This window comes from Eleutherodactylus coqui, chromosome 2 (assembly GCF_035609145.1).
Source record: "Eleutherodactylus coqui strain aEleCoq1 chromosome 2, aEleCoq1.hap1, whole genome shotgun sequence".
Lineage (NCBI taxonomy): Eukaryota > Metazoa > Chordata > Amphibia > Anura > Eleutherodactylidae > Eleutherodactylus > Eleutherodactylus coqui.
Window position 1 is genome coordinate 171,269,219 of NC_089838.1, and position 21,250 is coordinate 171,290,468.

The 21,250-nt window shown below is 43.3% G+C and overlaps 1 protein-coding gene across 2 annotated transcripts in view; it reads right to left on the reverse strand.

Moving 5' to 3' along the window:
* Positions 1 to 260: 260 nt before the first annotated feature.
* SLC2A13 (solute carrier family 2 member 13) overlaps positions 261 to 21,250 on the reverse strand; it is a 167,032-nt gene continuing 146,042 nt past the window's right edge. Inside the window, exons 6-11 of one of the 2 annotated variants that reach the window (XM_066591914.1) lie at positions 13,640 to 13,760; positions 12,459 to 12,584; positions 11,543 to 11,661; positions 10,224 to 10,376; positions 2,206 to 2,359; positions 261 to 2,119 (exon numbers count right to left, since the gene is read on the reverse strand). In XM_066591914.1, the coding sequence (XP_066448011.1) occupies positions 2,101 to 2,119; positions 2,206 to 2,359; positions 10,224 to 10,376; positions 11,543 to 11,661; positions 12,459 to 12,584; positions 13,640 to 13,760 (692 nt within the window). In that variant the 3' untranslated portion in view covers positions 261 to 2,100. Of the gene's footprint in view, positions 2,360 to 10,223; positions 10,377 to 11,542; positions 11,662 to 12,458; positions 12,585 to 13,639; positions 13,761 to 21,250 lie in introns of both variants that reach the window. The other variant, XM_066591913.1, reaches the window with a different exon arrangement.

Genomic DNA, 21,250 nt, shown 5'->3' on the forward strand with positions numbered 1-21,250 from the left:
ACGTCGCCGACGTGCCGCGCGCATGCGCCGGGCACATCCGCCGAGCCGAAGCAAGGAAGATGCAGCCGTGAGGAACAGCTGATCTTCTCCGCCCGCGCCGGATGGTAAATACTTTAAATTCCTATTTTAGGTCTCCCGCGGATCCGGACGGCTTCCATAGGCTTCAATAGAAGCCCGCGGGAGCTGTCCCCGCGGGAGACCCGCACGAAAATGGAGCATGGTCCGGATTTTTCCATGCTCCATTTTTTTTAAAAATCCCTTTTATTGACGATCCGCGGGTATTTATGTACCCGCGGGTGGTCAATGCATCCCTATGGGATGCGGATCCGCATGCGGGAGATCCGCTGCGGATCTTAAATCATATTTTGCCCGTGGACATGAGCCCTAAGGGGTTAATCTAAAGCAGCACTATACATATTTTATATGATGGTTCAGGTATTATCATAGAGAATGTGTTTAAATCCATATAAATGATTTTTCTGTATTTTCAGATAATGTGTCATTTTCATATATTACTGGAAAGTGCAAAAAATTACAAAACTTGTAGCCTCAACATATTTTAGTGATTAATATTAGTGCGCAATACAGAGAGGGGATTCTACAAGATTAAAATGGTAGAACATGTCACTGCTATGACAGAATTCATCAGCATAGTAAAACCATTGCATGCTATAATTGGGAGTACTGTTATTTTCATATTAAACATAAGTTGACAAAATACAATAGTTTGATTTTTCAGAGCTATTGTATGCTCAGGAAATATCTTGCTGGCTTTAATTATATTTGTGTTTTGTGCTGTAATCTCATGGCTTTTACCATGACTTATTTTCCCCAGAGATGCCTATTAAGCCAACAAATATCTTCAAGACTTAACCTTTTATCATACGATATATATTGCTTGTAGTCCATGATAAAGGGTTACAACATACAAACAGTATGTATACATAGCAGGGCAAATACCAATTTGTCATAGCTGATATGTATAGTGTTATATCTGATTAAGACTGTATATTTAGCATTTTTATCAGCCTATAAACAGTTTGTTCAATTTATAACTTGTCACTTAGAAAAAAAACCTAAATTTTTTTGAAAAAAAAAAAAAAGAAAATAATCTGTAAAATTATCAAGTGTTTTTCTTGGCTTTGCATCAAATGCACCAGCACAGCTACTCAGAGTTGGGTGTGCCACACATTCTTTTCTTCTGTCAGATCCCAATAGAACCTAAAATAAAAAACCCTGTATACCTCCATATGAAATCAGACACATACAGAGGTAGCAGATTCACCACCTACCTCTATGGCTTCCCCGTTACAGCTCCATCGAAAATGAACCATAATATAGGCGTGTGGACGAGCCCTAACTCTACCTTAATGCCCTAGTGATTGGATTACACTGTATCTCACGTCCACAGTGCATGACTGATAGAACTGAACCATTCTACTAACTAGAACACCTATGTAAACATTTTCAATGCTACTTGAAACCTGTTGTTTTATCAGATTTCTTTTTTTTTTTGAACCATACTAAATCTTGCTACTTGGCACTTAAATATTAAGCAAGTGTTGGGTTTGTCAGGGTTTATAAAAATGCAACATTGACTATCATGAGAGAGATTCAGTTGTGCTTTTCTACATATTGGTCATTTGGCATACTTGGAATGTTACTAGATCCAGATACTGTATCGCACTTGGATATTTGTATCGGAATGTCACATTGAGTTTAAGCACAGGTATATCAAATTATATATAAAATTCCTGCTAAACACTGTACATATATTTAGACATCATCAAATACTGATCGTATGCATTTCAGTGTAAGTGGGAAGGGATACAATCCAATTCATATTAACAAAAGGAAGACTTAAACTGAGCATTAGTTGGATTTTCTGATAACTTACAGACCTAAAAGTAAATACAATGTAGGGATAAATACATTTATAGAAAGAAAACAATAAGAAACAAGCATTGCTGAATTTCAAACACTGAATTGTCCTTCCAGATCAGTACCAGGATTTCAGTAGGTTCACTTTGAACGGTTGAGAGCACCAGACCAGAAGCAGGACTGTGAGGTCACCTATAGCGGTCCTTCTCCAGAAGGCTTTTAAATGATTAGTATGCATCTGCAGAGGAAAATTATTCCACATCAGAAGCATCATTGTCAGAAAGATGATAATTACTTCCCTTTACACGAATATATTCTATATACCTCCCCTCATCAGATTCAGAGGCACCACATGTACAAAGTCTGTTTTCAAATAAAGATTCAATTTCCTCCAGCTTCTTTCCTTTAGTCTCTGGTAGGCAGCCATAAATAAATATGAGTCCAACAGAAGCAAAGCCTGCATACAGGAAGAATGCTCCTGTAAAATAAAATTATATGTAATTAGTAAGGAGCATGGGGTGTAATTCACAAATGCACCATCACTAATACATTACAGCAATGAAACAACCTATAGAAATTCTCACTTATACTTGAAGAGCAGTTAGATCATCACTGCGGTTATCATATGATGAAGTCATTTGCTTGTCTGATACAAGCTATTTAAAGAACTTCTACCTTGCTGACCTGAACAAAAAATGTTCCCCCAAACTCTTCTGACAGGCCAGATTTTACCAATACCATGTAGACTATTCTAAGGCTATGTCCATATACTTTTTTTGTTTTTTAAACACCATGTTCAACTTATGCATCAGGGGAGTAGCAGCTTTTTGTTTTTTAGATGTATAGAAAACAGTCTACTGTATTTTTCTACAGAGATATCCTGTAAGAACATATAGCACATAGTTTAGAAAAACTTGTCCTGGTCATATATATGATGGACACACAGGTTTATGGTTCATCAGTTACATCACGGATATCACAATGGTGTCTTGCAACAGGCCAAACACCTGAGTGATCATGACAAGACTAGAACAGATTTATAACACATGGAAGAAAACCTGAAGCTTTTATTCAATCACAGTACAAGAAGCTCATGAATCCAGCAAATTCCCAACAGACCTATTATTAAACAGACCCAGTGGAGAGAATGGCAGATGTGGCAGTAGAGCTGCGGGACGGGCGAGCACATTTTCTTTTAATTTTTTTCAGTATGGCCAGCCAGTTTAAAATAAATCACTTCTCATAAAACCATTTTAATACAGAAAACACTGTACAGCTAAATAACTAGTAGCATTAAAGGGGTTGTCCCGCGATGACAAGTTAAGTTAAACACTTCTGTATGGCCATATACATGCACTTTGTAATATACATCGTGCATGAAATATGTGCCATACAGAAGCTATATACTCAACTTCCCTGCGCTGGCGTCCCCGTCTCCATGGTGCCGTCTAATTTCAGCGTCTAATCGCCCGATTAGATGCGCTTGCGCAGAAGGGTCTTCTCCCTTCTGGTCGGTCCGGGCACGAGCGGCGTTCTGGCTCCGCCCCCTTCTACGCATCATCGCGTAGCTCCGCCCTGTCACGTGTGCCGATTTCAGCCAATCAGGAGGCTGGAATCGGCAATGGACCGCACAGAGCCCACGGTGCACCATGGGAGAAGACCCGCGGTGCATCATTTGTGAAGATCCCGGCGGCCATCTTGGAGGAAAAGAAGGGAGAAGTTGCAGAGAGGGGATTCGGGTAAGTAACATTTTTTTTTTTTAATTTCAACACATCCTTTGGGTTTGTCCTGCGCTGAACGGGGGGCCTATGCAAAAAAAAAACTGTTTCGGCACGGGACAACCCCTTTAAGTTTCTGAAGCCAGAATACTCCTTGAAGGAAATAATGCTGTTTTTGGCATTCCATGACTGACCTTAGATGCATGAAGTTCATCTGGTTCTATAGAACATTAGATCTACTATTCTATGACAATCTTTTGTGCTACATGGGAGGTATTTTTAGAATTTTATGCTCAGCTATGTCTTATTTAACCCCTTAGTGACAGCCCCATTGCCTTTTTACGTTTTAGCTAAGTGGGCTTTAATCCTCAGGGACATAAAAACAGGATTCCCCTGTGGATTAAAGCCACATGGGCTCTGGACGTGACAGCTCCATGCTGTCAGCTCCTGGAGGTAGCCAACAACCTGGAGCTGTCATAGGGGGTGGCGCGGGAAGCCCGCCCGTCATGCAATCGCATTAAAGTAAATATAAAGTGGAAAAAAATTAAGCGTTTCGTCTCCCCTCACGGATCGCATCAATGAGTAGCGTTGAAACTACTCACCCCCGTTCTCCGCGATGTCCCGCGACGATCTGGTCCGAAAAGGACTTTCGGCCGTCTTCTGTGCATGCACGCCAAAGAAAAATTAGCGACACATGAGCAGAAGACAGGGTTGTCGCGGAACATTTAAAATCTCCTCAACCATCCACACAGGATCACTTCGTAATTACGGAATACATAAGTTCCACCTCCATGAAGTGATGGCTCCGATTGGCTGAGCAACACTCGTAGGATCAATCACAGCCATCGTTTTGTGGAGGCGGGATTTATTGCTCAGCCAATTCATAAATCCTGCCTCCACAAAACGATGGCTGTGGTTGGGCTTTGGAGCGCTGCGGCTCAGCCAATCAATGCAGCGCTCAAAGGACCAATCACAGCCATTGCAAGGTGGCGGCGGGATGTATGAATCTCGTAACCAGGAAGTGATCCTGTGTGGCTGGAAAGCAGCGGGAAGGATCTGGATTAAGCTTGCTGGGTAAGTAAAATAAGACATTCTCCAAAAATCAGCCCCTCTTTTGGGGAAAAAAAATTATATTAGACCCCGTCTTATTTTCGAGGAAACACGGTAAGTAATATGGATGCTGGAGTTTCCCTAGCTTGTATGATGCAGCAAAGCCTTAGCTTGGGGCACTAAGCTAGAGTTCAAATTCCAGTATGAATAGTGGCCAGTATTAAGTACTATAGATCCAATTCACTACATGTCTGAAGACACTAGCCACATTATGCCATCTGACAGAGACATCAATGCCGCCTCTGCCATGCATGAGCTACTGCAAGGCTATGCATGGTCTTTCCCCGGCCTTATGGCTATATTCAGATGGATCGTTAAGGTTCAGTTAAAAACAGCATAAAAAAAAGACACAATTTTACTGTGATGTGGGTATAATTTCTCTTTATAGATAGCACCTAGAACAGTATTTTTCAACTCCAGTCCTCAGGACCCCCCAAACAGGTCATGTTTTCAGGATTTCCTTAGTATTGTGATGTAATTATTGTCAGTGCCTCAGACTTTGCCACAGGTGTTCGTACTGTAGGATAACCTGAGAACATGACCTGTTGGGGGGTCCTGAGGACTGGAGTTGAGAAACACTGACCCTAGAAGGTGTTAGAAGGCTATCCATGCACCTGTGGAGAAAGTATACCCTTTCTGACACATGTCATAGGCCACCCAGCCAAGCCAGCAACCTACTGCACACAGTTGAGGAGCAAAAACTCCCAGTCTGTCTTTACATGGTTATCTTTTCCTTCTGAAGACGACTCTGGCTTTGGCTTATATTCCTAGTCATTGTTGTAAGGCCTGTTAAAAGGTAAAACATTGACCTTTTTTTTTAGGAATAATACTTTCTGATATGTGACACTATGGATGCCTTGTTCCATTTGCCTTTTGCATTTTCAACGTTGTCAGAAGACCGAACCAACTTCTCTTGGGCCAGAAGGGGGTCACCAGGATTAGCGTGCATACCTGGGTTCTGAAATGTTGTAGGACTCTGGGGATCAGCAGTATCGGAGGAAAAGCGTACGCCAGCCCCTCTCCTGGCCGGAGGGAGAAGAAATTGCTTACTTTGGCGTTCTCCCTGGTTGCAAACAGGTCCAATTGTGGGATCCCCCACCGGTTGGTCAGGGTTCTGAATGCTTCCAGGGAGAGAGACCATTCTCCTGGGTCTATTTGCCTCCTGCTGAGAAAGTCCGCTTTTTGGTTTAGCGTCCCCTTTAAGTGTGTTGCCGTGATCGAAAAGATCCGGCCCTCTGCCCAGTGGAAAATTTTCTGCGAGATGTTTTGCAGTGCAGGAGATCTTGTGCCCCCCTGGTGCCGAATATGGGCAACCGAGGTGGTATTGTCTGACAGTATCTTTATATGCTGGTTCCGTAGCGAGTTTCCTAACTGCTGTAGGACCCGCCATACGGCCTGTAGCTCTCTGTAGTTGGAGGATTGTTCTTTTATCCTTTGAGACCACAGGCCCTGAAAGAACTGGTTCCCCACATGCGCTCCCCATCCCCAGGCGCTTGCGTCCGTTGTGATGTGCGTGGCTGGGTTTTGTAGCCAATGAACCCCTCTCTGCAGGTTTGCTGGGGATGTCCACCAACGCAGGGATGTTTTCACTGTGTTTGGGATATACATTTTTGTCCCTAGCGAGGACTGCTTTTTGTCCCACGTGGATAGGACGGAGGCCTGCAGAGCTCTGGTGTGAGCATGGGCCCATGCTACTCTGGGAATGCATGACGTCAGGCTTCCCAGGAGAGTCATGGCTTCCCGAATTGTGCATGATAGTCTCTGTAGGAAGGATTTGACCAGCCTTCGGATTTTTTGTATTTTTTCCTCGGGCAGGCAGGAGCATTGTAATTCTGAGTTGAGCGTTATGCCCAAAAACTTCTTCCTGTTGGGGTCTAAGCTGGATTTTTCCCAGTTTATGATCCATCCTAGAGACTGGAGGAGTTCTAGCACTATCTCTAGGTGTTTCGATAGTAGTTTCCTGGACTCTGCTATTATCAAAATATCGTCCAGGTAGGGTATTATTAGGACCGACTTTTTCTTCTGGTAGGCGGCTACCTCTGCCATAATTTTGGTAAAAATTCTGGGTGCTGAGGAGATCCCGAAAGGCAGGCATCTGAATTGGTGGTGCTCTATTCCTTTGCCCATATCCACTGCGAACCTTCGGTATCTTTGGGACCCCCCGTGGATCGGTACGTGGAAATAAGCGTCCTTCAGATCGGTGGATGCCATGTAGGCCCCTTTGGGAATCAGCTTTATCGTTGAGGAGATGGACTCCATTTTGAATTTTCTGTACTTGACGCAGGTGTTCAGAGGTTTCAGATTCACCATCATCCGCTGTTTCCCGCAGGGTTTTCTTACTAGGAAGAGCCTGGAATAATGGCCCTGGGTTTCCTCGTTTCGCGGTACGGGGGATATTGCGTTTAGCTGTTGCTGGTCCCGAACGCTTTGCCTTAGTAAGTGTAACTGTTGCCCTGAGCCTCCCGTGATAACAAATTTCCTTCTGGGGAGGGACACCAGTTCTATCTGGTATCCCTGCTGTAAGATCTTTGGGATCCATGGGCCTTCGCAAATTGCGGCCCATTGATCCACAAAGTTCCCCAGCCTTGCCCCTACGGAGCTGGCGTCAGGGTCTCTGCTTTGGCTCCCCCTGGTGGGGGTTAAAGAGGATATTTCTTCCTCTGCCCCCCTTGGGGTAACGCCAGCGGCCTGTCTTGCCCTTGCCTCGGTAGGCCTCAGGCTGTTGCACTGGGGTTCGGAAGAAGGTCTTCCCTCTCTGCGGCTTTTCTTCCGGGAATCCCCTCTGTCGTCCGCCTTCTTCAGGATCTTGTCTAGGTCTGGTCCGAACAAAAACTGACCAAAGAACGGGAGGGCGCATAGCTTATTTTTAGAGGCTAGGTCGCCTGACCACGATTTCAGCCATAACACTCTTCTGGCTGAGTTAGACCGGGCTGTAGCTTTCGCCGAGAGTTTAACCGTTTCGGCCGCGGCATCCGCTAGGAAATTTGTTGCCATACGCAGGATAGTAAGAGAATTTAGGATCTGTTCCCTTGGCGTCTTATTGGTTAAGTGTAGCTCCAGCTGTTCTAGCCATACCCCCAGAGTGCGCGCCACGCACGATCCCTGCGATCCCTGGCCTAAGTATGTTTGCCGCTGCCTCCCATGCCTTTTTTTTAGAAGGCCTTTAGCTTTGCGATCCATAGGATCTTTTAATTGTGCAGCGTCCTCAAAGGGCAGGCTCGTCCTCCTAGCTACTTTGGCCACTAGAACGTCTACCTTGGGTACCTCCTCCCAGCTTGCGCAAACTTCCTCCTCGAATGGGTACCTTCTTTTTACACCTCTAACGGAGAAGGAATCTGCGTCTGGTTTCTTCCACTCTTTTTGGATAATTTTAATGATATTTTTGTGGACAGGGAAGGTATGTTTACGCCTCTCCCCTAGTCCCCCAAATATCTCATCTTGTAAGGTACGTGGTTCTCTGGGCTCTTACATTTTTAGTGTAGCTTTGACTGACTTAGTCAATTCCGTTAAGTCGTCCTGATGGAATAGGTATTTTTTGTAGTCCTCATCGTCTGAGGACTCCTCAGCCACTTGTTCCTCTTGCTCCGATCCGATAGAACTCTTGGAGTCGGAAGGCTCGTCGGGAACATACGCCTTTTTCTGGCGTTTAGCTGGCGGCGCCAGCTGTGACGTTAGGGCTGATCGAACCTCCTCTTTCACCAGCTTCCTAACGTCCTCCATGAATCCCCCTGATTCCTCTTTGACTAGCCTAGCTACGCACGCCTTGCATAGAGGCCTCTGGTACGTAGCTGGTAGTCTCGTCCCGACTCCACGCATTTTTTGAGTTTTGTTCTGGGGGGGGATGTCTTTTTTATCCCCGGTCGCTGAGGCTGAGGTTTCAGCTGTCACTGGGGCTGGAGCACTCATTGCTATACCGGTGCTGCAGACACCCTGCGACCTGTAGTGCTGGTCCACCTTCTGGCTTCTCTCAGGTTACTTTATTTTAAATTTTCGCGCTCCTGCGCTAAGCTCCACCCCCTCCGTGCGCCTCCTTATGCGGGCGCGATCACGTCGCGTCGCACTGGACACGTGACGCAGCGCCCCGCCCCTCGCCGTCAAGGGGCTTCCTGGAGCGCCGCGCTGTAACTCTGCAGGGAAGAGGAGGGGGACTGAGGCTCCTGCTTTGTACCCCCCATGAGCCGCCGCGGGAGGAACCTGGCCCGGGGGCTACCACCCCATGTGGCATCCCGGGAGTTGTCTGGCTTGGAAGGGAGGACAGGCTGACCCACTACCCTCCAATCCGCCTGTGAGTAGCTTCTGGCTGGCTCTCCACCAGCCCCTCTCAGAGATCCTGCCTCCTGGCAGGACAAGAAGACACTGAGGAAAGTGGGGAAGGGGGGGAGCTTTTAACCTCTCAGTATGTTCCTGTCCTATCAGGAGGAGGCAATCTCAATTGGTGCTGTCGTGGAGACGACTGGGGAAATTCTGCTTTAATGGCTCTAATAACGTGAAAATGGAAGGCAAGAGGTCAGATTTTATACATACACACAGATATACATTACCTTCTGTACTGTAGAAACGCCCCTTGTGCAGCAGACATTTCACAGAACCAGCAGCTTTCAACACGTTCAGCATTTTTACAGTTTGCTGCTTGGTTAAATCAATGTCTGGAAATCTTAGGTAATTACTGGAAATATTATTGTGATCAGACACAGATGTTCATTTTACTCATCTTATTTATTGCACAGAAAGATGAGCTGAACTGCCAGCATCTTCCGAAGTTTATATTAGCCATGAAAAATAATGCAGCAAGAGAGCAGCGGCTTATGTCGTAAACATGTCTGAGAACATTTATATATATTGTGCAGCCTTGTTTAATAGCAGGGATAATGCAACCTCAGCACTTTATAAGTCCCCTGTCTCCAGGTTATGTGCAGGTCAAGCAACCAGTCTATTTAGGCTGGCCATACACATTAGATATTCATCAACCGAACCCACCAATTTCTTCTTTCTTTGGCCCGGCGGATGTGCTCGGCACGCCAGGAGCGTGCCCGCGCGCATGCGCCGGGCTTATCCGCAGGGCCGAGGAAAGAAGATCCGGCCGCGACGGAGGGAAGATCCGCAGCGTCTGGACAGGTAAGTTTTAATTCATCTACGGGTGTTCCGCCGATCCGGACAGCTTCCATAGGCTTCAATAGAAGCCTGCGGGAGCCGTCCCCAAGGGAGACCCGCACGAAAATGGAGCATATTGCGTTTTTTTCCCCGCACGCGGATCCGCGCCTGAAGGGAAACATGACATCCACAGGTATTTAACTACCTCTGGGTGTCCAATGCATCCCTATAGGGTGCAGATCCGCATGCAGGAAAAACGCTGCAGATTTTTATCCCGTGGACATGAGGCCTGTGTCTTAACTGGTATCTCAAGTTAAAAAAGGGAAAAAAAGGTGCAGTTTATTCACCAGGTGAATATCATGGCACTGCAACGAATGAGGGCACATATATTCTTTCTGTGCTTCCAAATGAAGCAGTGCTTACCATAGTATGTAAGATACTCTGCGGTGTGCAAAAACGTGAGGGAGATCACTACATTGCAAATCCAGTTAACTCCAGAGGAACATGCATTTCCTGTGCTTCTTGCCCACAGTGGGTAGATCTCAGAATTGACAGTCCATGGCATTGGTCCCATACCTATAAATAACACAGCATTTAGTGGAAGGAAATGAAAATTCAAACACGCAGGGAACAAGTGGTTTATTTAGCGCCTAATTATAGACTTTTGTTATAGATCAAGCAGCCTTCTCCAGAATACTGCAAAAACACTATTAGAAAATCTGAACATTCTGGAATGGGTGACAAAAAAAAAAAAGTCCTAGCTTACTAGAAAAGATCACGCCGACTATAATTGCAGACCCGCACAGTAAAGTTCTCTTCATACTGCCCATTTACCTATATGTTGGTCAGCCTAGAACAAACTTTAGGACAATACATAACCAATTTTATGATTTATCATTTTCAAAAATGTTATATGTGTTATATAATATAATAGCATTAGAAAAGGGAAAAAAAGACAAAAATCTCTGCATGTTATAAGCTTCAGTGACAAACCTGAGATGGGGCAAAAGAAAGGCTATGAATTTTTTAATTTTTGTTTCTTTTTGCTTAGCATGGATTTAAAATACATTTAGTTGAATACGCCAATCACTATAGTGGAGGTGGGAGAGCACATCCATATATAAGGGCTCGTTCACACTGGCATTAGCTCCAGTTAACCTGTGCTATTTGTTCCGTTTACAGGAACAGAAATGAAATAAAATATAAACTGATAAGTGTAAATAGTTCTATTTTCTTGAAAAGCTATTGAAAACAATGGTGAAAAAATGGAAACGTTTAATTCCACTTTTATTTCCGTTTCTCTGCTCCCTTAAAAGGAACAGAGAAACTGAAATGGATAACTGAGACTGATGCCAATGTGAATGAGCCCTAACACAATTCCATTAGAAGGACCTCGAGAACCATTGGGGGATCCTTTTTGCTGTACACAAAGATGATTAAGTCCCCACCCCTCAAAAAAATATTAAAACTTAGTACTGGCCAGTTATTTCAAATAACTGAAAAACTGAGTGTAGCTCCAATTCAAAGCTGTGCTTATATAAAACCACTCTCTATTTCACTAGCTAGAATAGCAAGAGTAAATGTATTAACCCAAAAATACTCCACTTCAGAGAGGGAGGGGGATTTTCTGAGATAGTATTAGAAACCTAGTTATGCAATTTCATAAAGCAATGTTTAAATGAGTTTCACTTGTTTATTGATAGACCCTATTAAAAAATGACCACACATTTAGGTTCTCTTACCAGGTGCAAAGAAAATCAAGTACAACATTAATCCGATCAGTGCAGTCCATGAATATGACGTTGGACAGTAATTATAAGCCCAATATGAATTCGATTTAGATTTGGTTTCATTTGTACATCTAAAAAAAGCAAATGAAAGCAATGTTAAATTGGAATTCTAGCGCTAAAATAAAAATATACTTACACTCACTTTTTACTTCTGTCATTTTAACACTGACAATTGATACAGTAATGACACTTTCTATCAACATGGTACAAGTGATAGTAATAAGTATGACAAGTAACCACTGAGCTCAGGTATTGGCTGCAGCGGTTAAGCGTAGGTACAGCAAGTCATTGATGCAGCTATGTAAACAGAGTTCGGCAGGGATCCAGAACTAAGGCAGACTTGTAATTTGTCATTTTAGTACATGAGGATTCAGTAAAAAAAAATTAAAAAAAAATGTTAATGCTGGAAAAACTCTTTACATTTACCACAACAGCGTTTTAGAAATGTTTCACATGTACTTCAACTTCTGTCCTTTTTACCATAGTGTATTTCATAAACTATCAAACAACTGCTGCTTAAAAGAAAAAAAATGGACACTTGTAATCCCAAAATAAAATTATCCATCCGGATTCCTTTTTAAATAAAAGCACTGGAGTATGCTATTCTTGCAGCAAGAATGAACAGAAACCTGCCAGAACTCAGAATGTGGCTAGTGTGAGTAGTCATATATATGCAAGAATAGCATACTCCAGCGCTTTTTATTCAAAACGGAATCCGGATGGATAATTTTATCTTGGGATTTCAAGTGTCCATTTTTTCATTTTTTTTCTTTAAAGCTGCAGTTGTTTGATAGTTTAAGCACTTCTTTAAACCTACTTTCAATATAAGGCAACATAGAATTCAATTATGTGCAATAAAATAAGTTACCTGCCCCATGCTGACTGCTCGGTTGTTTTTGGATCTACTGGAATGCAAGATGAATCAATAATACTTGAACCATTTACTTTGTAGCAAAACCCACAGTTGGGATCCAGCATACATCCATTACAAAAGCTGTAAAATGAAGGATGTTAAATATTAAAATATAGCCATTATATAGGTACTGACCTAGCACATTAATGTATGACCAGATATTGTATGAACAATAAATATTGTTTGTGGGCTTATCTCCTGCGCAAAGCATTGTCCATACAGTCACTACACAGCAAATTTCTCTAAAGGCCTTCCACCCAGTCTGTATGGCAGTGTTTCCCAACCATATTAGACTTCAGACACCTCTAGAAAGAATTTTTTACCTAGGGGCACTGCTATATTCTTTTTTTTTTTTTTTTTAAAACATCTCTCTGTTGCAGTCAAACCTTTCTCCATTAACCAAGTAACATATGTGGGACCCCAACCTCTCCCTCCCCCATCCAAGCAGTATACGTATGGTCAGACTTCTTCGGGGAAATAGAGATCCCCGAAGAAGTCTGACAGGCATGGCGAAGGATCATACAGCATTTCCCATTGTTTTCAATGGGAAACATCATATCACACTCGTGTGCACCTAGCACGTGGTACGATGCTTTGCTAGCCCCATTGAAAACAATGGGCTATCCAAGAGCACGCGGAAAAATAGGACATGCCACAACTTTTTTTGCCACATCGGTCATGTGTAGGACCCTTTCAAAAGAATGGGGGTTCATATTTCTGCAAGATTTGTGCATCTCGCAACGCACAAATTTTGCGTGAGATTCTTGGCCATGTAGAACTGGCCGTACTCTTGTGTAAGCATGTGGATGTCCAACATGCAGCTTCTTGAGTGGGAACACTCCTCTATGGTGTTGCAGCAGGCAAGGCAGTGTGATTGTGCGTTGCGGGAGGAGCTTGCCTGCAACGCTTTCTCTCATCCCATTTTCTGTAGTGCGAATGGCCAGCAGCTAATTATTCTCTAACATGGCTACTACTGGCTCCCTAGCCAGGAATGTCACGGCACACCTGTCGGCCTCTTGCGGTGACCCAGGGTGCAGTTGGGAATCACTGTTGTATGGACACCAACATAATTTATACACACTGAAACTACATATTTTCATTTAACAGAAGTGAGACAACATACACATCACACTCACCTGTATTTTGAGCAAGTAGAATTTTGACTGATTGGATCTGCTGGTGTGAAAGTAACTGGTGGCGAGACTTGAGCAGATAATAAAAAGCCCAAAGCAAGTACAAACAAGGCCAATATGGTACCTATGAGGAAAAGGGTAGTTACAAAGCAGTTAGACTCACTGTGACTTTGTTTACATCATCTGATCCCTAAGCCTGCTGTCAGTGCGAATAGTGCTGGAAGCAGATAGATTCAGTGAAAGCTGTGCTTGCAGTAACAAATCGAGCCACTGCAATGTTGACAGTGCCATTTGATCCAGGGCTGTTTGCACTGAAATAGGGTCCAGGGATCAGCTGATCGGTGGGGATCCCAAGTGGCGAACCCCTGCTGATCGCATATTCATGACCTATCCAGTAGAAAGGTTATCAATAGTAACCCACTTTAATCTAAAGCAAGTGACCACCTTAACCCTTTCCAATCCAATTTGTATCCTGATTTTCCTAGGGGGGTTGCTCTTTTTCTGACGTTATACAACAGTGTTATATGCTGGCTAAAGCCAGGACTGCATGAGGTGACACGTTGAATAGGCTCCGACAGCACAGAGGCTGGCAATATACAGTAAGAGCATCCCGACGGGTGTCTTCCAACATCGGAGCTGTACAGCCTTAAATCATAATGTCTTCAGACGTCAGACAGTGGATTGGAAAGGGTTAGGGAATGCAGTCCTTAAAGGGGTTGTCTCGCGAAAGCAAGTGGGGTTTTACACTTCTGTATGGCCATATTAATGCACTTTGTAATATACATCGTGCATTAAATATGAGCCATACAGAAGTTATTCACTTACCTGCTCCGTTGCTAGCGTCCACGTCTCCATGGCTCCGTCTAATTTCGCTGTCTGCTTGCTTTTTTAGACACGCTTGCGCAGTCCGGTCTTCTGCTCTGAGCACGAGCTGCTTCAGCGTGCTCGCCGCTACAGCTCTTCTGCGCATGCGCAGACGAGCTGTAACTTCTCGGGAGCACACTGGAGCGGCCATTCTGCTACCATCCTCTCAGAGAAAGGTGCAGAAACTTGAGCAGCCCTGCCGTGAAGCCGCCCAGCCCTGCGTGAAGCCGCCCATGTAAGTGAGGGGTCGGGGGTGATGTGTGCGCAGGGGGGACTGTATAGGTCCCTGACTAACTGGCGTGGGGGCCCCTGGTTTACTCCGGGTGTCCTAACACTGGGCCCCGGAGCCTGCGTCTGTTGGCCGGGGGCCTAGCGCGGGGGAGCCGGGGGCCTAGCGCGGGGGAGCCGGGGGCCTAGCGCGGGGGAGCCGGGGGCCTAGCGCGGGGGAGCCGGGGGCCTAGCGCGGGGGAGCCGGGGGCCTAGCGCGGGGGAGCCGGGGGCCTAGCGCGGGGGAGCCGGGGGCCTAGCGCCGGTTACCTGCTGCCTGGCGGTGGGTGACTGTGGCCCAAGAGCGTGTGCCGTGGTCGGCCGCGTTCAATCCCGAGGCCTGGTCGGTGGCTGTGGGGACGGTCGGCGGCCGCGGCGGGTCCGGTCGGTGGCTGCGGGGCGTCTGGTTGTCAGGGAGACACAGCTGGTAGCGTCTCGGGAGCGCGCACGTCGGGCTACAGCAAGCGTGGTGCACCATGGGAGAAAACCGCGGTGCACCTTGGGAAAAGAACCGGCGGCCATCTTTGGGAAACGTTTTATAAGTTGCTGAAACACCAGAACTGTGAGTAGAAACCGGCTTTAAAAGCCGTTTACACTGCTGCATAGTAATGTATGCTTAAGAAGGGGGACTGGGCAATAAAAAAAAAATCACTGTGGCCTTGAGACAACCCCTTTAAATAGGCACTATACTTTGAACAATCCAGTTTTTAGGTGACAGGCAACATAACAAAAGTGCACATTTTTTTTATTTTTTTTTTAATCTAAAAATGACATTTTTACACTGAAATCTCTCTAAAGTGATGGACACTAGGAGGCTCTTTTCCTCCCAACTTAGGCTAGTTTCACACAGGCAATCGCGATTTTGCTGCAAGTTATTCATGGCAAAATCAAGTCTCTTCCCCATGATTTTGGAGCGCTAGCAATGCTTTTTCTTGCAAAATTATTATTGCCGCTTGCCATTTTGTCTCAATTATTTAGTGAAAGTCAATAGGACTTTAGTGTTAAAGTCGCATCACAGTGCAAGTTCATTGCGTTGCAACGCCATAAAAAGGAGGCTCCAAAGGAAAAAATGGGGAGATATTTAAAATAAAGGACGAAAGAAAATAAATAAATAAAAAATAAAAATCGCACATCGCAGAAAGATAGAACTGCTGCAATTTTTGCTCTCACAACATCACATGAGTGAAAACCTTGCTAATGGGAAGGAAACCATTGTAAATCATTTGTTTCACGATCTGCTTTTTTACTGACTTGCTTGGTCAGAACATCCCATACTCTCAGAAGTTTGAGACAAGAAACCCCGACTACACAACCTTGGTGTTATAACAGTTCTCCAAGATAAAGGTTTATCGTATTTTCGTACAATTTGTTTTGAGAAGCCTATTATGCATGAAAGAAGGATTTTCTGTTCTTCCTTTTACCCTATAATAGAATGTACCGCTAATAGAGAGATGTTTTCTAATCATATCAGGTGTGTGATTTGTAAGCGTCCTCAATGCCCGAGTTATTCTTAAATAATTTCGATACTCAAAACAGAGCAAATATTTGCTAATTGGTATGACATATATAGTAGGCCCAATGTGTTTGACAAAGTTTTTGGAAAGAGCTAGAGGAGACATTTTCCAGTGATTTTATAATCTAAAAAAAATTCTGTACAGAGTATATTATACACTTGTAAAACCAAAATGTATTGGGAGGTCCGCTTCTGATCTTTGCGTTCAGTGACAGGCAGAAGTAGGCTCATACTTTCACTGTCTAGTCATGCTCCAAACTGATCTTGGTCAATATGGTCCGTAAATCAGACTCCCCACACTTTGCCTAATCAATACTTATACGAACATTTCCAATTCATATGGAGTATTTTATATTTAAGTTTGATAAAATGTGGTTCTGCCGGCTGGATCAGGATGCTCCTAATGTAGAATATGGTATAATACGGAAAATGTCATACTAAAATTCTATATATAATCCCTGCTAGTGTTAAAGTGATGGTATAATTTTTTCCAATTTATTGATAATATGAAGAGACAATTTCTTTGTAGAGAGGGTGGGAGGTGGATAATTGATTGTGAAGTCTGTATGTTGGCTGTCTAGCAGGGCAGCCTCTTCAATAAAATGCCAGGTATTATTTGGATAGGACTTCTAGGGTTCTCCAGAAATAATGAAAATGTAATACTTAAAAACCACATCTATATATATCTATATATATCTATATATATCTATATATATCTATATATATAAAGCTGAAAGCCCTCACTGACTCACTCACTGACTGACTCGCCAAAAGTTCTCCAACTTCCCGATGTCGTAGAAACATGAAATTTGGCGCGAGCATAGATTATCTCCAAAATAGGAAAAGAAATTGGGTCCCAACTCAATTATTCAATTCTAGCGCAAAAGAATTGGCGTCAAAATTTAACGTACATAATCTAAATCACTCACTTCCCAATGTCATAGAAACAGGAAATTTGGCACGAGCATTGATTATGTCATAAATAGGAAAAGCTAATGGGTCCCAACTCGATTATTCAATTCTATGCGCAAAAGAATTGGCGTCAAAATTTTACGTACATAATCTAAATCTCTCACTTCCCAATGTCATAGAAACATGAAATTTGGCACGAGCATTGATTATGTCATAAATAGGAAAAGCGAATGGGTCCCAACTCGATTATTCAATTCTAGCGCAATAGAATTGGCGTCGAAATTTTACATGCGGAATGTAATTTTTTCACTTTCCGGTGTCATAGAAACAGGACATTTGGCACGAGCATTGATTATGTCATAAATAGTAAAAGTTAATAGGTCCCAACTCCATTATTCAATTCTATGCGCAAAAGAATTAGCGTCCAAATTTTACGTACGGAATCTAATTTTTTCACTTTCTGGTGTCATAGAAACAGGACATTTGGCATGAGCATTGATTATGTCATAAATAGGAAAAGCTAATGGGTCCCAACTCCATTATTCAATTCTAAGCGCAAAAGAATTAGCGTCTAAATTTTACGTGCGGAATGTAATTTTCTCACTTTCCGGTGTCATAGAAACGGGAAATTTGGCACGAGCATTGATTATGTCATAAATAGGAAAAGCTAATGGGTCCCAACTCCAAAAAAATCACCGCTGCAGAGGATCAGTATATTTTTAACTTTTGTCACAGACTGAAATCCTAGTTTTATTTCTTTTTTATATAAAACTTAACCTTTAATAAATATGCTTAAAAAAGCTTAGTAAGGGGAGAAGGCTTTAGTAAAAGAACTGTTAATTACGTATGCAGATGATGCATTTCATTATTCACTGTATATCGCATGAGTCATCTTCACCAACTTTTTATTAAGCACAATCAGTTGTGAAGTGTTTATAGACTCTTTTGTGGATCTCTGGGTTAGTTCCACATCCGTTTCTGTAAGAGCGCACCAGTGATGTTTATGCGCTCACTTATACTGGTTGCTAGATATACAGGAATTGAGTAAATAAAGTGTCTATGATCCTTTGAGAATTATTAGATTAATGAAAAGAGACAGATGATCTCCTTTTCTGGTTCTGTTCTCTATATATACAGTGCTCAACGCGTTTCCTCGCTCACGCGATTCATCAGGAGCAGTGTTAACGAACACATAGAGCCACAGGGTACAATCAGGATCTGCAACTCTCTATTTATAAGAGACTTAATCCCATAAGTTCTTTCGTCACCAATGGGATTACTTGTACGAACTACATAAGATCAGACATGACTAGCGTCTGCATACTCAATAATAAAATGTCAATTATGAGTCTATAACGCTACGCAACCAAGAAATCGTCCATCCAGAACGCCTTATGCGGTTGCGATTTGTGCTGCACATGCACTAGTGTCTATTTCCAGTGCATGTGTGCTGCACATGCGCTAGTGTCTATTTCTAGACCACCAGAGATTGCTACCAGAGGCTCACCTAGGGCTTTTGTTAAGATTCTGACAACAATCTATCTTGGATTCCTGACAATTGTTTAGTCAGGCTAACCTAATATAGTCCCTAGATTGCTAAGGTTGTAAAGCCCCCTAATTAATCAGGGTACTGGCATCTAACCTTAGTTTCCTTTCTATGCTCAGGCACTAGTGCTATTCACCAGTGACCTGGCTTTGTGGAGTAGTCAGCAGCACACAAAATAATAAACTGGCAGCAGCTCCAGCCTTAGTGGTAGGCTGGAGGCATCTAATGTGCAGTCTGCTGAATGTTCCTTTTTAAAGCCCTGAAGCGACACTCCCCCCCTGTGGGTGTGTACTGCCTGGCCAATCAGCTCTTACCATGATCATTGCATGGGCCTGTATGTGAGAGACTCCAATCCTCCAGTTTGCTTTTTATTTCCAAAAGAGATGTGGACTATTCAAGCAGGGACGGGATACCATAAGATTTGTGTCACCCGATCTAGTGTGGAGCTCCTTGATGACAAAGTTTAGCTCCGTGGGGTCGCATGGTTAACTTCCGGGATCACCTGATCAGTGTCACGTGATCATGGTAAGAGCTGATTGGCCAGGCAGTACACACCCACAGGGAGGGGGGGGGGGGGAGTGTCGCTTCAGGGCTTTAAAAAGGAACATTCAGCTGACTGCGCATTAGATGCCTCCAGCCTACCACTAAGGCTGGAGCTGCTGCCAGTTTATTATTTTGTGTGCTGCTGACTACTCCACAAAGCCAGGTCACTGGTGAATAGCACTAGCGCCTGAGCATAGAAAGGAAACTAACGTTAGATGCCAGTACCCTGATTAATTAGGGGGCTTTACAACCTTAGCAATCTAGGGACTATATTAGGTTAGCCTGACTAAAAAATTGTCAGGAATCCAAGACAGATTGTTGTCAGAATCTTAACAAAAGCCCTAGGTGAGCCTCTGGTAGCAATCTCTGGTGGTCTAGAAATAGACACTAGTGCATGTGCAGCACACATGCACTGGAAATAGACACTAGTGCATGTGCAGCACAAATCGCAACCGCATAAGGCGTTCTGGATGGACGATTTCTTGGTTGCGTAGCGTTATAGACTCATAATTGACATTTTATTATTGAGTATGCAGACGCTAGTCATGTCTGATCTTATGTAGTTCGTACAAGTAATCCCATTGGTGATGAAAGAACTTATGGGATTAAGTCTCTTATAAATAGAGAGTCGCAGATACTAATTGTACCCTGTGGCTCTATGTGTTCGTTAACACTGCTCCTGATGAATCGCGTGAGCGAGGAAACGCGTTGAGCACTGTATATATAGAGAACAGAACCAGAAAAGGAGATCATCTGTCTCTTTTCATTAATCTAATAATTCTCAAAAGGATCATAGACACTTTATTTACTCAATTCCTGTATATCTAGCAACCAGTATAAGTGAGCGCATAAACATCACTGGTGCGCTCTTACAGAAACGGATGTGGAACTAATCCAGAGATCCACAAAAGAGTCTATAAACACTTCACAACTGATTGTGCTTAATAAAAAGTTGGTGAAGATGACTCATGCGATATACAGTGGGTCCCAACTCCATTATTCAATTCTATGTGCAAAAGAACTAGCGTCCAAATTTTACGTGCGGAATGTAATTTTTTTCACTTTCCGGTGTCATAGAAACGGGAAATTTGGCACGAGCATTGATTATGTCATAAATAGGAAAAGTTAATAGGTCCCAACTCCATTATTCAATTCTATGCGCAAAAGAATTAGCGTCCAAATTTTACGTACGGAATCTAATTTTTTCACTTTCCGGTGTCATAGAAACAGGACATTTGGCACGAGCATTGATTATGTCATAAATAGGAAAAGCTAATGGGTCCCAACTCCATTATTGAATTCTAAGCGCAAAAGAATTAGCGTCCAAATTTTACGTGCGGAATGTAATTTTCTCACTTTCCGGTGTCATAGAAACGGGAAATTTGGCACGAGCATTGATTATGTCATAAATAGGGAAAGCTAATGGGTCCCAACTCCATTATTCAATTCTATGCGCAAAAGAATTAGCGTCCAAATTTTATGTACATAATCTAAATCTCTCACATTCCAGTGTCATAGAAACGGGAAATTTGGTACGAGCATTGTGTCATAAATATGAAAAGTTAATAGGTCCCAACTCGATTATTCAGTTCTAAGCGCAAAAGAATTAGTGTCCAAATTTTATGTACGTAATCTAATTCTCTCACTTCCTGATGTCATTTTATATGAAGGAAACGTCGCATGGTTACCTCCACGTGGTGTTTCCTGGGTAACGCAGAGAACTATGCAAAATGGTGAACATATGTTTTCCCTCAGTATCTCTAAAGAAACCACGACTTCATAAGATTTTCCATGTGAACACCAGATAAACACCAGTACCAAATTAACTCGGGCGAAGCCGGGTATATCAGCTAGTAAGTTCATAAATACCTACAGTTTAGGAAGCAAACGTGAAGCACTCTATTCATTTCAATAGAGCTGTTAGAAATACCTGAATGCTTGCTGCTCAGATATCTCCACGGTCCCTATA